Source organism: Camelina sativa, chromosome 6 (genome assembly GCF_000633955.1).
Source record: "Camelina sativa cultivar DH55 chromosome 6, Cs, whole genome shotgun sequence".
Taxonomy (NCBI): domain Eukaryota; kingdom Viridiplantae; phylum Streptophyta; class Magnoliopsida; order Brassicales; family Brassicaceae; genus Camelina; species Camelina sativa.
In genome coordinates this window covers 7,453,899-7,468,158 of record NC_025690.1, presented here as the reverse complement: position 1 = coordinate 7,468,158, position 14,260 = coordinate 7,453,899, and the positions used below count along the sequence as shown (strand labels likewise).

At 37.1% G+C, this 14,260-nt stretch overlaps 1 protein-coding gene across 1 annotated transcript in view; it reads left to right on the top strand.

Annotated features, from left to right (window-relative positions):
* Positions 9,650 to 14,260, top strand: part of LOC104698780 (ABC transporter G family member 38) — a 5,500-nt gene continuing 889 nt past the window's right edge. The window contains exons 1-16 of the mRNA XM_019246294.1: positions 9,650 to 9,994; positions 10,102 to 10,222; positions 10,392 to 10,480; positions 10,623 to 10,707; positions 10,810 to 10,969; positions 11,035 to 11,111; positions 11,199 to 11,343; positions 11,434 to 11,735; positions 11,917 to 12,515; positions 12,611 to 12,771; positions 12,862 to 12,965; positions 13,034 to 13,169; positions 13,248 to 13,346; positions 13,394 to 13,497; positions 13,579 to 13,914; positions 14,010 to 14,253. Coding sequence (XP_019101839.1) covers positions 9,687 to 9,994; positions 10,102 to 10,222; positions 10,392 to 10,480; positions 10,623 to 10,707; positions 10,810 to 10,969; positions 11,035 to 11,111; positions 11,199 to 11,343; positions 11,434 to 11,735; positions 11,917 to 12,515; positions 12,611 to 12,771; positions 12,862 to 12,965; positions 13,034 to 13,169; positions 13,248 to 13,346; positions 13,394 to 13,497; positions 13,579 to 13,914; positions 14,010 to 14,253 — 3,070 coding nt within the window. The 5' untranslated portion in view covers positions 9,650 to 9,686. The remainder of the gene's footprint in view (positions 9,995 to 10,101; positions 10,223 to 10,391; positions 10,481 to 10,622; positions 10,708 to 10,809; positions 10,970 to 11,034; positions 11,112 to 11,198; positions 11,344 to 11,433; positions 11,736 to 11,916; positions 12,516 to 12,610; positions 12,772 to 12,861; positions 12,966 to 13,033; positions 13,170 to 13,247; positions 13,347 to 13,393; positions 13,498 to 13,578; positions 13,915 to 14,009; positions 14,254 to 14,260) is intronic.

Sequence of the window (14,260 nt, the reverse complement as noted above, 5' to 3'; positions counted from 1 at the left end):
ATCATGTACTCGAATGCTTGCATCGAGTGCTTAGGTCGTGTGGTTCTTGTTCTTTTATTTACCTTTGCTTATTTTAGGATTGTTAGATAAAACCCCAATTATTGTTTGGGTTGACTTGCTTGTCTTTGATCATATCTTATCTGTTAGCAATACAACTATTTGGATTGATAACCATTTGTACTACAATTGCATATGGAATTGATACCCTGGGTGAAAATCCTACTATCAAAGCCACCACATCCTGAAACGTGTTACTTTCCTTAAAATTACCAATTAATCATTTGAATCCAGAATCAGAGGAATTCACTTTTCTGCTTCACACAAACCATCTTTCGCCGCCTTGGGATCTCGAGTACTTAAACATGAGGTAAATTCCCTTTCTTTTATTTTATTTATAATCTTTGGTAGGTTTTGAACTTATAATAATACGCCTAGAATTGCAAAACATGGTCCGCACTTCTGGTAATGTTGCTTTCTATGAAACCTCTCCACCAACAGAGAGCGATAATGTCCCGTTTATTTGTTACTCGGCTAACGGCGGGCAAGATACGCCAAGAGCATTACGACTTTGCCTTGTCGCTTTGTGGATTTGGGGCTCAACACTATAGTGCTTGGTCATCATGGCTTTGATCTTGATGTTTTTCTTGTTCAATGCTCCGGCCAGCTCGTTAGTGGTGAAGGCACGCGGTAATCCACTCTTTATAGGTCTAACAGGCACGTTGCTCCTTACATCCCGCCCACGCTCCATGACTTCGACTTAACAAATATTGGGGTGCATAGTTGCCTAAAAGTTGGTATCCAAGTTTCGTACTATGTTATGTCTACGCTCGAGATATATTGCCTCTTAGTTACATACGGAGGAATGTTGGCGATCTCCTTTATCCTTTTTTTGATTGGATACAATGTTTTCTCCAGGCTTGGCAAAGCTTTCAAGCATGACCCGCATCAACTCACGATTCAAGAACTCAGTGACCCCAGAGGGTGGAGTCCTTACTGGTTCTTCGTCAGTTGTTCCCTCCGGACCTGCTTTCGGGTGGACGTTGGTCTCCATGTTTCAATATCCGGTCTTGTGTTGCTCGTCTGGCTCCGAGCTCCTCTCTGATATGCTGTTTTGGACTTCACTAGTGTTTGGCGACTCGGAGGATAGTGTCGTCCGTCCCCCTGGGAGGTTTGGGGCTGTTATTTTATCAAGCAGAGTCCAGCCATTGTGATTCTTCCTATGTCTTTTCTTTAGTAGTAGAGTGAAATAACGTAGAACTGTGGTGTAAGTGATATGATTCTCTTAAAGAATCGACACCTTCGAGTTGGTAGATAGAGACACCTTGATTCTAAAGACGATAAAACCTCAAGAATAAGGATGGTGGAATGACTCTTGATATACCGGCTTGATCTCTCACCCTTGCACCAAAAAGATTGGACCTCTCAGAATCGCACCAAGGAGATCAGGTTTTGACTGTTGGAATCACACCAAGTAGTCAGTTTTGATTGTTGGTATCACACCAAGCAATCGGTTTTGTTCACAAATAACAGAAAGGAATCACTCTTAAAAAAAGAGAAAAAGTTTATAAATTGTTTATTTCATTGCTCTTACATGAGTTTATATAGGAAAAGAAACTTGGTAACAAAGCCAAGTAGTAATTATTCTTGAAACTAGAAAACAATAAAGATAGTAGGTTGAATCAAGACTCAACTCTTCAAGTTTTCCTTTCCAGTGTGACTCTTGAACTCTATTTTCGTCAGTCCTCTTTCATCAAAAAATAATGTGATTATTTTGGATTTTCTTGGATTTGAATTAGGCTCAGAGTGGGCTGGAATTGATAGATGTCATCCCCAATATAATTTTTCATACTCTCTTTGGCCAAAAGCTCTTTTAATAGCTCATTAAGTGCCTCATTGACCTTTTATCTCTTTGACTCATTGCTCCAATTTGCTGAGTCATTTCTTCACCTTGGGATCAGTAATAACAACTCCCGGTTGCCAAACATAACTCTAAAAGCTTCTAAACCAATTGGACCTATAACTCTTCAGGTGAACAACTATCGTATCCTTGTATTATGTGGACTAAAGCTTGTATTCTTGGGATTTGTGGAAACATAAGAGATCCATTGACATCCTCCAACTTATGTCGTGTCGAAATTGATGCATAGTTGGTCTGTGTAACATGAACTTTGGCTCATAGGCGGCACCAATTGTGCAAACTGTAAACCGAGCGGTTAACAAAAGCTCAATAGATTCAAGAGTTAGATCCGACAGTTTTGTATACAAGAATTGCTAACTTTCGGAAGGGAAAAGCTAGGATTTTCTAGTCACAAACAGGGTTACGGCCGGTGGTGGCCAATCGACAATTATGCATTATAAATATTTTGGTGATAAGTTAACCTCAAAACTTTTGTTGATTAGTACATATTACATTATATTTATTTATTTGGACAAAAATTACATTACTTATTAGTTATTACAAATAGTAAAACCCATCTGTTTCTCTAATTATGAATAGTAAATATATTAAAAATTAAATTAAGTTTTGAAAATATACTATTTTGAAAAGAAACCCATTAAAATGTATTGATAAGTCCACAATTTGTTGTATATGTGTATGTGGTATTAATTTGAAATCTGGTTAACAATATACCTTATTGAAAAATGAATTTTTGATGAATATGTTTAAAGATAGACACCATGATCATTACGGCACTACCTATCCATTTGACGGTTGCATGCTTGTAGTGTTTGTTTTAGTTAACGAAGAATATATGTTTACGAAAGATATCTTCAAACACTAAATGAAGCACACACAGATAATCTTAACCGTGTAATTAATATAGTAGATTGGTTTTAAGTGTTTGGAGATGGGATGATCAAGAATGAATGTCACATTATCAGCGGAAATGTAACATTCGCGAACCAAAATGTGCATTTTGGGGAGGGTGTCGATCGACACCAACATTTTTCTGGTTCGGCTTGATTTATTCATTGATTTGGGTCGGTTTGGTTTAAGGAAAACCATAGGACCAGACTATTTAAGTGGGAGAATGACCTAGGTCGTGTTTTTATTGTGTTGTCGCCTCTGAAAACAGAGAGAAAATGAGAGAAACAGTTTCTTAAGGTTTTTGTGAGGGTTTGTGAGTTTTGAAGGCATTTTTGGTGAGATCTTGCTGTGGGAGTGAAGATCCAGGGCTAGGTACGTGTTAGAAGTTTGCTGGGAGTGTTGGATTCGTCATTGTTTGTCAGAAACTTCCTGCAAATAGGTGAGTGAATGACCATGGCTGATCTAAGCCTGTGATTCCTTGTTCTTGCTTGCTTGTTGCTGTTTTGTGTGTTTTTCTTGCTGGGATTGATTGGTACAGGTTTTTACGGATGTATATGGCTTGGGGTTTCAGTATTGGGCGATTTGGTGGAGTTTGGGAACAAAATTGGACTCTCGGCGTTGAGCGGATTGCGGTTGCCGAGGTAGTGTCGATCAACACCAATTGGTGTCGGTCGACACCAGTGAAGCGACATCAATCGACACTATGGGGTAGTGTCGGTCGACACCTCCCTTCCAACGATGATGTTTGTTTTCCCTGGTTTGTATGTTTGTTTGTTGATTGTTTTGGACATTGGTATCACAGTTACTTGTGTGTACAACCCAATAGATGGGAGGATTGCCTCACTGAGTGTTTATCAAATACTCATGCATCTCAATTTGTGTTTGTGGTGCAGGTAAAGGCAAAGTGTGATCGTGGAATCAAGGCAATGAAGAGGAGAATGTTCTACGAACTCGATTGGTTGTTGTCTGGCATTACTAGGTTGCTAGAGTTGGGTTTTTAGAACTTGCTAGGTTTCTGGTTCCTTGTACATTGAACTCGATTGGTTGTTGTCTCGCATTGAGGGTGTGTGCTATTTCTCAGGAGCCGTTGGGTTTGGAGGCGGCTGATAGAGCAGATCTTCTGAGCAGGGATGTGGGGCTGGTGAATGCCTCTAGAGAAGGATGTGGGGCTGGTGAATGCCTCTAGAGTTGCTGGTTCGGAATATCATGTCTTTGCCAATGGTACCATACTTGTGTACAGTCTGATCTGTGTGCCCAAGGATGAGGAGTTGAGGCAGGAAATCCTAAGAAAGGCTCATGCGAGCATATTCTCTATTCATCCAAGAGTGACCAAGATGTACAGTTACCTCAAGAGGTACTATCACTGGTCGGGATGAAGAAGGATGTAGCTAGTTGGGTCGCAAGGTGCAATGTTTGCAAGCTAGTGCAGGCTGAGCATCAGGTTCCAGACGGGTTGCTGAAGAGCCTTCCTATTCTAGAGTGGAAGTGGGACATGATCAAGGGTTGCGAGAGTCTCGGACTTTTGATGCTATTTGGGTTATTGTGTACCGGTTGACTATGTCAACACATTTTCTGGCCATTAAAAAGACTGATGTAGCAGCGGTCTTGGCTAAGAAGTATGTGAAGGAGATACCCAGATTACATGTGGTGCCAACGAGTATTGTGTCTGAGAGGGATTCCAAGTTCACTTCGATGTTTTGGAGGGCGCGCACTATGGTGCATATGAGTAGAACTTATTATCGCCAAATAGATGGGCAGTCAAATAAGACGATCCAGATGCCAGAGATTTTGATGAGAATATGTGTGTCGGATATGGACGGGTTCATGGGCCTAGTGAGAGGACTTGAGACCCATTAAGAAAATTGGGGTCATGGACTGGTATTAGACATGGGGCCTATTGAGAGGTTGGCGGTCGGGGCGTTACAAGTGGTATAAGAGCCAAACCTAGACGAGTATGGAGTCGAGTTGACTCACACACCATCGGGGGTGACGATATTAGTGCGCAACGAGGACGTTGCTATCTGTTAGTGGAGGTGAATTGTGATATCCTGGCTTGCGGAGAGGTTTAAAAGAATTGATTTATCCACCTATGTCACCAAATTGCACTTATCTTTTCGGTGAAGGGTCTTGAGAGAACTACAGAGTTAAGTGTGCTTAAGCTGGAGTAGTCTTAGGATGGGTGACCTTCAGGGAACTGACTGTTGAAACTTTGCAAGTGAGGACAAAACACAGGGAAAGATCATGTGGTGATTTGTAGGGACGGTAACAAGTCTTTAAAGCCTTTCGGACATAGAAAATGGACCATCGGGTATAGATGGGCTCACGGGTCTATTGAGACGACGTGAGGCCCATTAAGGAGGGTGGATCCATGGACTGAGATTGAACATGGGGCCTACTAAGAGGTGGTGGTGAGGGAGTTACACTTGCACATAGTAATTATACTTTTAGGTTTTTTAAAATTTCATTAGTTTTACCAAACCTTCAAATTATTATTTTTAGTTTTACAGTTGATTAAACTTAATTAACCTATAATTATGTGTTTTTATGCATTCATATGTTAATAACTATTATTTTTATAACTTTGTCATCGTAACTTGGTTATTATTTACCAAGTGACCTTAAAAATATAAGGAAACACTTGTTTAAGTTCTTTCATAACAATTCAAAATTGATATATTTCAAATAATTATTCATTTATAGTATACATCATTTAAACAATATGTATTATCAACACTTTTTTTATGTTTTATTAATTCATTCTTAATTTTGTTATTTTCTACTTTTTATATGGTAGTACCAGTTTTATCTGAGTTATGCCAGTTTTACTCTCTTGTTTACACATCTAATGAAAGAAAATCAAACATTACTAGACTTCAAAATAAGTTTCAAGATAGAGTTTTGACATAAAAAATTAGTACTACATAAACCAAACATAATTCATAAATAATTCAAACATGAACATTAAAAGAATCTCAAATAACAATCATTGGATTGCTTGTCTCCGCTGCCTTTTCTTCCGCCTTCTAGGTCGAGTTTTTTTGTTACTTTCTCCCAGTAGATGCAAACCTTTTTTTCCCCTCTTTGTTTTCTGATTCGGCAGAATGATCAGCACATCTTTGACGTCATCCGGGACATCCCACCGATACTTATCCGGTACTAAGTAAATTATCTTGTAATATGCCATTGCCCACAGTTCCGTCCAGTAATACTTATGTACCAGCCACGAACCGGATTTCCGGTTTGTGCATAAATCGACGCCAAGGTAGAGTATCGATCAATGCTCGTAGTTGGTTCATGTATGGGTTAATTCTAATATCTCTGGTTTGACTCGGTTTGATAGGGAAAAACATAGGGATTACCTATAAAATGGAGTTTGACGCCCTACGACCCTATTTGGCCGTTTTCATTCCAGAGAGAAGAAAATTAGAGATTTCTTAGTGTGTTTGGAAGGTGGAGAATAAGATCAGAGTGTGGGTGTCGAGTAGAGGTTGTTCGAAAGCTTGGATCTTGTTGTTCTTTGTCAGTTTCAACCAAAACAAGAGGTGAGTGCATGACCATGACTTATCTAAGCGATTAGATCTGTTTTGTATGATTTTGTGTGTTTGATTGTTTGTGTTCTTGTTTTTGAGTGTTTTTTGTGGTGTTTGTGGCCTGTTGAGGGTGGATTTAGCATCACGAACTTTGTGGCGACAGTTGGAGCCGAGAGGAGTCGGGAGAGATCGTGTTCGGCGATGCTTCACGCGACTGCATTGATCAACGCAAGGAGTGCATCGATCGATGCACCAAGGGTTTGGGTGGAGACACAAGGAGTGCATCGATTGACAAAAAGGGTTCAGTGTCGACCGTGATGACAAGGAGTGTGACTCGACGCATGTGTTCAGAGTTGTCTTGTTTGTTTGCTTTTGTGCATTGTTTGTGTTTGTCTTTTTGGTTGTGTGTATAGCCCAGTAGATGGGAGGATCGCCTCATTGAGTATTTGTGATAATACTCATGCATCTTAATTGGTGTTTGTGGTGGAGGTAAAGGCAAAGTGTGATCGTGGAATCAAAGTTATGATGAGTAAGATGTTCTAGCGGATCAGTTATTTATGCTATTGATAGTGTTGGTTGATATTGGGTTATTCAGTATTTAATTCATTACTTTACTGATAATGGTTTATGTATATGTGGGTTGTATTTGACTGGGGTTAGGATGCTAGTGAGTATTGGATCACGAAATATTATAGTGTTGAAAACAAAAAAACGGGTCGGTTGTTTTAACATAAAACACAACTCATGGAATGGGATATCCTTACCTTCATAACTTTGGAATGTAATGAAAGCCGCCGGTGCGTGCACACAAGGGTACCTTTGAACATCGAAAAACTTGCAACTGCAACTTCTCAATCGCAACTTCACCAAATAAGGCTTTCTTTCACTATCAATGACATTGTATTCAAGTTTGGAAGTATTTAACTCTGCACCTTTAGTTTCTCACCAATTGCCCATAAATCTCGTAAGTAGTTCTCCACTAAAGAAATAAATGTATTTGCAACCGATCCAGACATGGCATCTTTCCAATGTTCATTACACAATTTAGAGATTTTTTAAGTATCGCATTAAGCATGGTAATAAGGAGTACCTCGTTGCGTCTTTAAATATGCTATTAATCGATTCCTCATAGTTGCTTGTGTCTAGATTGTATCTTTCTCCTGTAAAAACACATCTCACCCATTTTTCTTTCTTGAAAAACTTGTCAGTATGTTTAAAACATATATGACTATATTCGCTTCTAATTCTTGGTTTTTTCAAATTTTGCCTAACAATGTGATATTTGGCACTCTACTTTTGTGACACATGTCTTTCTCGTTAATTTTAAATTTAACATTATATTTTTTAATTTGACTTTATTTTATTTGTTAAAAAAACTATAATTGTTGGTTTGCTTTTTGAATTTTTATAAGATTGTTACAAAAATATATTCCTTCGATTTTTTAGTTTTAGCATCTAATATAATTCATAATAAAATCATATAACTTAGAACCTAAAAAAAAAAAAACTATCAACCCAACTAAAAACCGAAACCAAATTAATTTATGATAGACTAATTTAAAAATATAGAAGATTTTCTAATATATATATATATATATATATATCACATTATATTCAAGAATCATGTATAATGTATTAAAGACACAACTCAAATTTGTATTTAATAGTATTCTTTTCTTCTTTTTTTGCCAACCATTTAATAGTATTCTATAAGTTACAGTTTGACTGTCTTTAAAACATAAACATATGTACTAAAAAAATGGTTTTATAACATAATTATTTTATCTCCCCCATGAAATATATGTATATATAAAAACACTAATTTCTGTTAGATTTCATTTCTAATATTTTTAATATAATTATTATTTTCATTTGGTTAAATTAATTAAATTTTATTTTAAAACTTCTCTTTTGAAAAAAATCCAAATTATGAAAATTTCTCTATAAATTAATAATTCTTATTTTATTGATAAATTAAAACTTCTTTAAATTAATAAAATTTGATAATCCCAACTTAATTAATTTAGAGGTTTTACTGTACCTTGGAAAAGTTCTGAATAATATGTGGATCGGTAACAAACTGAAATATCCTCTTCTAAATCATATGTCATGTCTTTTCATTTCCTACCTATATAATGAACCTCAACAAAAAAAAAAAAATTGTGCAAATGGTGAGTTTTTCCTTTGGATATAATCGACATACTAAACGATGCGAGATGGAATTGTCTTCCGACTGAACGGTCTTAATCCCATCACGTCCATCGATGTTCTCTTAAACTATTTCCACAAACTAGAACTGGAATGTTGGTGGATCGACAACTCTAACTGATTTTAAGAATTCAATTGTAGCATATATTTAGCTAAAGATGGTCGTGAATCAGACAAAATTGGTAAAAGTCTCATGTAAGCGATGAAATAAAAAGATATCAAACGTTTCATATTTTCTCTTATTTTGGTTATTTGTTTATTTTATTTTTTTCTTATGATCGCCGTCGCGCGGGAGGAGAGATGGCACCACAAGGCTTCGTGGAGAGTTAATGGCCGTTCCTACCTTGTCACGGATCTTTAAAATCATTGATTCTCTTGAGATCCCTTTTGGTTCCTATGTGTTCCTCTCTCTTTCCTCAATGATCCTATGTCTCCGTCTCACAACTTCGAGATCTTTTTTCTCTGTGAGGCGAAAATATGATTCTAGACTTGAAAATCTGTTTATGAATCTAGAAGCCATTGTAAGAGATAAACCCATAAAATTAAAATTGATCTTCCTCTTCGTCTTTAGAACATGAAAGGATATCTTGTTTTTTTTTGGTTTGGTATTATATCTGATTTACATGTTGTCATTTTTGCTTATTAATCATTATAATTTGATTGGTTATTTATTTTAAACCAGGTGTCACACATGCTTGAATTTAAAATCTGAGGTGTCAATCTCTGGATAGAAACATACTAATTTTATTGTATTGATTTGATAAAATAATATGATAATAATTTTTGTGAAAATCATTTATAAAGATATGGTCCAAACAACTCCTTTTATTAGTTCATGTTGTATGAATGCAGACACTTGTTTATTTCGGTGAGGTGTAGAATCTGTTTAAGATTTGGTCAATTCACTAATTAGATATAGTCCAAATATTTGAATCAATGATACATAGATACAGTCATAAATAGATCTAGATTACACTAGTCACCAGAATCCACACCTTCTTAATTATTTCCAAATTGTACATGTGATTCAGTGTATCATAATATAATCAGGGGTCTATGAAATTCAATAGTCCTGTTATTTTTTAATCACATGTAAGCAAAGAGTTGTGAGAGAAAGAGACTGAACGAGAAAAGAAACGATGGCACACTACAGAGCGAGCTCAGAGGAAGAGAACATGATGAACAGGGCCAGTAGTAGCCGAAAAATCGAAGAAGAAGACGAAGAGGAAGCCATGAAAGTAGCGGCTATGGAGAAGTTGCAGCGTCTTCCGACGTACGACCGGGCAAGGAAGGCTGTTCTTAGAGGGATCACAGGAGGTTTCAAGGAGATTGACATGAAAGATCTTGGCTTCACGGAGAGAAGAGAGTTATTCGATAGAGTGATGCCGATGGATGACGAGGATTGGCATGGAGAGTATCTACGGAGGCTAAAGAGTCGTTTCGATAGGTAAATCTACTTTAAAATATTAAATTTCTTATGTGTAAGATTGTTTAATCTGTTAGATAATAAACTTTGTTTTTTTTTTGTTACTATGTCACAAACAAAAAAACCAGAGTCTCTTTGAATCTACCAACGATAGAAGTCCGATTTGAGGATTTAAACCTGACCACAGAAGCCTATGCAGGAAGAAAAGCTGTTCCCACAGTCATGAACTCATTCGTTAACGTTGTAAAAGTAACATCTCATTCCTCATTGGATTTCTTGTACAACAACAAAAAAAATCATTTGCAAATCCATTTTGTCCTCATTACGTTTCTTGTATAGCAAGAAATCAATTTGAAAATCCATCTTTTTGGCATCTCTCTGATCTCGCCTAATCGTCTAGTTTTCTATTAAAAAAAAGGGTATTGGGACGACAATCGGAGTTCTTCGGATTCAGAAAAAGAGAATCTCCATTCTTAAGGATGTGAGCGGGATCATCAAACCCGGCAGGTTCATCAACCATCCTTAGCTAGCTATTCGTCCTTTCATTTTTGTTTCGATTCTAAATCCGTTTATGATATTTGTGTGTTTTGCACCAAATAATTTACAAAAAATGAATCAATTTTTCATTTTGTTTCTTTTTACTACACAGACTGACTCTACTTTTGGGACCACCGGGCTCTGGAAAGTCTACCTTACTAAAAGCATTGTCTGGAAAGACAGAAACTGGACTAAAAGTAAATAGACACACTACTTCAATCTTTGAAAGATATCCAAAAAAAAATGTTTTTTTATTGGTATGAAGCAGTGATATGATAGTGTACTTGTTTAATGGTTAGTCTACAGGGAAAGTGACGTACAATGGGCATGAATTGCATGAGTTCGTGCCAGAAAGAACTGCCGGCTACATTGACCAATACGATGTTCACTTGCCGGACTTAACAGTTCGTGAAACATTAAAATTTTCTGCAAGATGCCAAGGAGTGGGAACAAGCTACGGTATAAAAAAAAACATGATCCTCTTTATTCTGTAATGATCTCTCCAAACTAATTATTATTGACAGATATGCTTGCGGAGTTACTGAGACGGGAGAAAGACTTGAATATCAAGCCAGAGCCTTACCTTGATGCGTTAATGAAGGTACAATAATGAGAAATTATTAGGTAGGTTAAGAGATGTTAAAATAGAATTTTTTTTGTCTTTATAATGTTATGATATTATTTACAGGCATCGGTTATGAAAGGTCACAAGGAGTATGTAGTCACAGATTACGTTTTAAAAGTCTTAGGACTTGAGATGTGTGCTGATACGATAGTTGGGAATCATATGAAAAGAGGAATCTCTGGTGGGCAAAAGAAACGCGTAACCACTGGTATCGATCGATCGATGAGGAGTTCTTATTGATAGTGTTTCGACGGTATATTGAAATGTGTTCTTAAGGTTTTTGGTTTGTTGTGTGTAGGTGAGATGTTGGTCGGACCAGTGGGAGCTTTCTTCATGGACAACATTTCAGATGGTTTAGATAGCTCTACGACGTTTCTGATCGTCAAGAGCATTAAGCAAATGATCAAAGTTTTCGATAAAACCGCTCTTATATCTCTTCTTCAACCTCCTCCTGAGACATTCGAGCTCTTCGATGATGTCATTATTCTTGGAGAAGGCCACATTGTTTACCAAGGCCCTCGGGAAAACGTCCTTGAATTTTTTGAATCTATGGGGTTTAAGTGTCCTGAAAGAAAAGGGATAGCTGATTACTTGCAGGAAGTGAGTTCTCCGACAACATTCTTGTTTTTAGTGAAACATATATATATATATATATTTATAACTCAGGAGGGATCCTAAAAGCTTCCTAGGCCCAAGACTAATCTCCTAGGGCCTCCGAACATATATTTTTCTTTTACTTTGCGTTATATACTAATCAAGAGATTACACTTTTCATTTTTAGATTTTATCCAGGAAAGATCAAGAACAGTATTGGGTTAATCAAGAGCTGCCATATCGTTATGTATCAGCACAACAATTCAAGGAAGGCTTCAAAATGCACCATTTCGGGAGCACAATGCAGTCCCAGCTTGCAACGCCTTATGATCGATGGGATAATCACAGAGCAGCCCTGACAAGGACGAGATATGGAGCTAGCAAGTTGGAGCTACTAAAGGCATGCTTAGAACGAGAAAGAATTTTCATGAAGAGGAACTTACGCACTTTTCTCTTGAAGTCACTTCAGCTCTTTATCAATGCAGTTATAATCACAGTTGTGTTTTCACAACAAAAGGAACATCACAGTACGGTAGAGGATGGAATCATATACATGGGAGCTATCTATTTGGAAGTGCAAATGATTGTATTCTCTGGTTTTTTCGAACTTCCCATGACTATTGATAAGCTTCCAGTGTTCTACAAGCAACGCCATTTCAGCTTTTACCCATCATGGACCTTCTCATTACCAACCTCAATCATAACCTTCCCTTTATCCTTCGTTGAAGTCTTCATTGTGGTCTTCTTTACTTATTACTTCATTGGATATGATTTTACCATCACATCGTAAGCTTGTCTTAACAAAACCATAAGTTTTTCTTTGCTCTATATATTTATTGTTAACCGCTTCTTTTTCTATTTTTTGTTTTTTGTTACTATAGGATCTTTAAACATTACTTAGTTCTAGCATTGTGCGGACAAATGTCGTATGGACTATTTCGGTGTATTGGTGCAGTGACTCGAAATCATGTGGTTGCAAACACAATGGGATGTCTTGCTGTGATGTGGCTAATGACATTCAGCGGCTATGTGTTGTCGCGAAGTAAGTTTTAAGGAGGTTGTTGTTGTCCATATTGATTCTTTTAAGTGTATGATCCATAAGCTATAATTAGTGATGCATTGTGATGCGCAGATCAAGTACACAAATGGTTAACATGGGCGTATTGGACATCACCAATGATGTATATACAGACAGCTGTTTCGGTTAACGAATTCCGTAGCAAGTCCTGGAAAGATGTAATTTTCTGGAAACCGTAACACATTTTTTGGAATCCATACTTTTACTTATGTACTATTATTTGCAGGGTCTAGGAGTTGCGGTCTTAAAATCGCGAGGATTTTTTGTAGAAACTTACTGGTATTGGATTGGACTTTTAGCATTGATCGTATCTACAATCATGTCCAACATTATTACATCTTTGAGTCTGGCTTATCTTAAACGTGAGTGTCCTCACTTGCTCTTCCTACATCTATGTATTAGATCAATACTTTTAAACGTAAAAGTTTTTACTTTTGTAGAATATGGAGTATCCAAGTATGCCGTTATACCAGACGAATGTGGAGAGACTGATAGCAACGATATTATAACGGGTAAAAAACTATTCATCTCCTTTAAAAAATTCATGATTTTTAAAATATATGGTTAAAAACTTAAAATTATATAGGAGTGGCAACAACGAGAACATGCAACGACAAAAAAGTTCTTATACCTTTCAAGCCTCTATACATGACGTTTGAGAACATCACATATTCTGTTGATACTCCGAAGGTATGTGAATAACATTTTCAATAAGCGTAAGAGATTATTCAAAGACTCAAGTATATAATCTTTATAAAGAGGAATTTGTAGGAGATGAAAAAAGAAAAGGGCATAGCAGAGGATAAACTGGTCCTATTGAATGGATTAAGCGGTGCTTTTAGGCCGGGTGTTCTTACTGCACTTATGGGCGTGAGTGGGGCAGGCAAAACTACTTTGATGGATGTTTTAGCCGGGCGTAAGAACACAGGATACATTCACGGAGATATACATGTTTCTGGATTTCCTAAAAAACAGGATAGCTTTGCCCGTGTTTCGGGTTATTGTGAACAATCTGACATCCACTCCCCTCTATTAACAGTCTATGAGTCTCTTCTTTATTCTGCGTGGTTAAGGTTGCCCCCTAATATCGACACACATACTCGAGAGGTAATTAAGTGTTTTATTTAGTTATATAATATAACCAAAAGATCACTGTTATAAGATTCAAGAAACCATATTAACTAATAGAAGAAACGTTTCAGCTCTTTATTGAAGAGGTGATGGAATTGATAGAGTTAAAAGCATTGAGGGAGATGTTGGTTGGACATGTGGGAGTTAGTGGGCTTTCGACCGAGCAAAGAAAAAGAATGACAATCGCAGTAGAGCTTGTAGCAAATCCTTCTATTCTTTTCATGGATGAGCCAACATCCGGATTGGATGCAAGAGCGGCCGCAATTGTCATGAGGACTGTTAGAAACACTGTTGACACTGGAAGAACTGTTGTATGTACCAT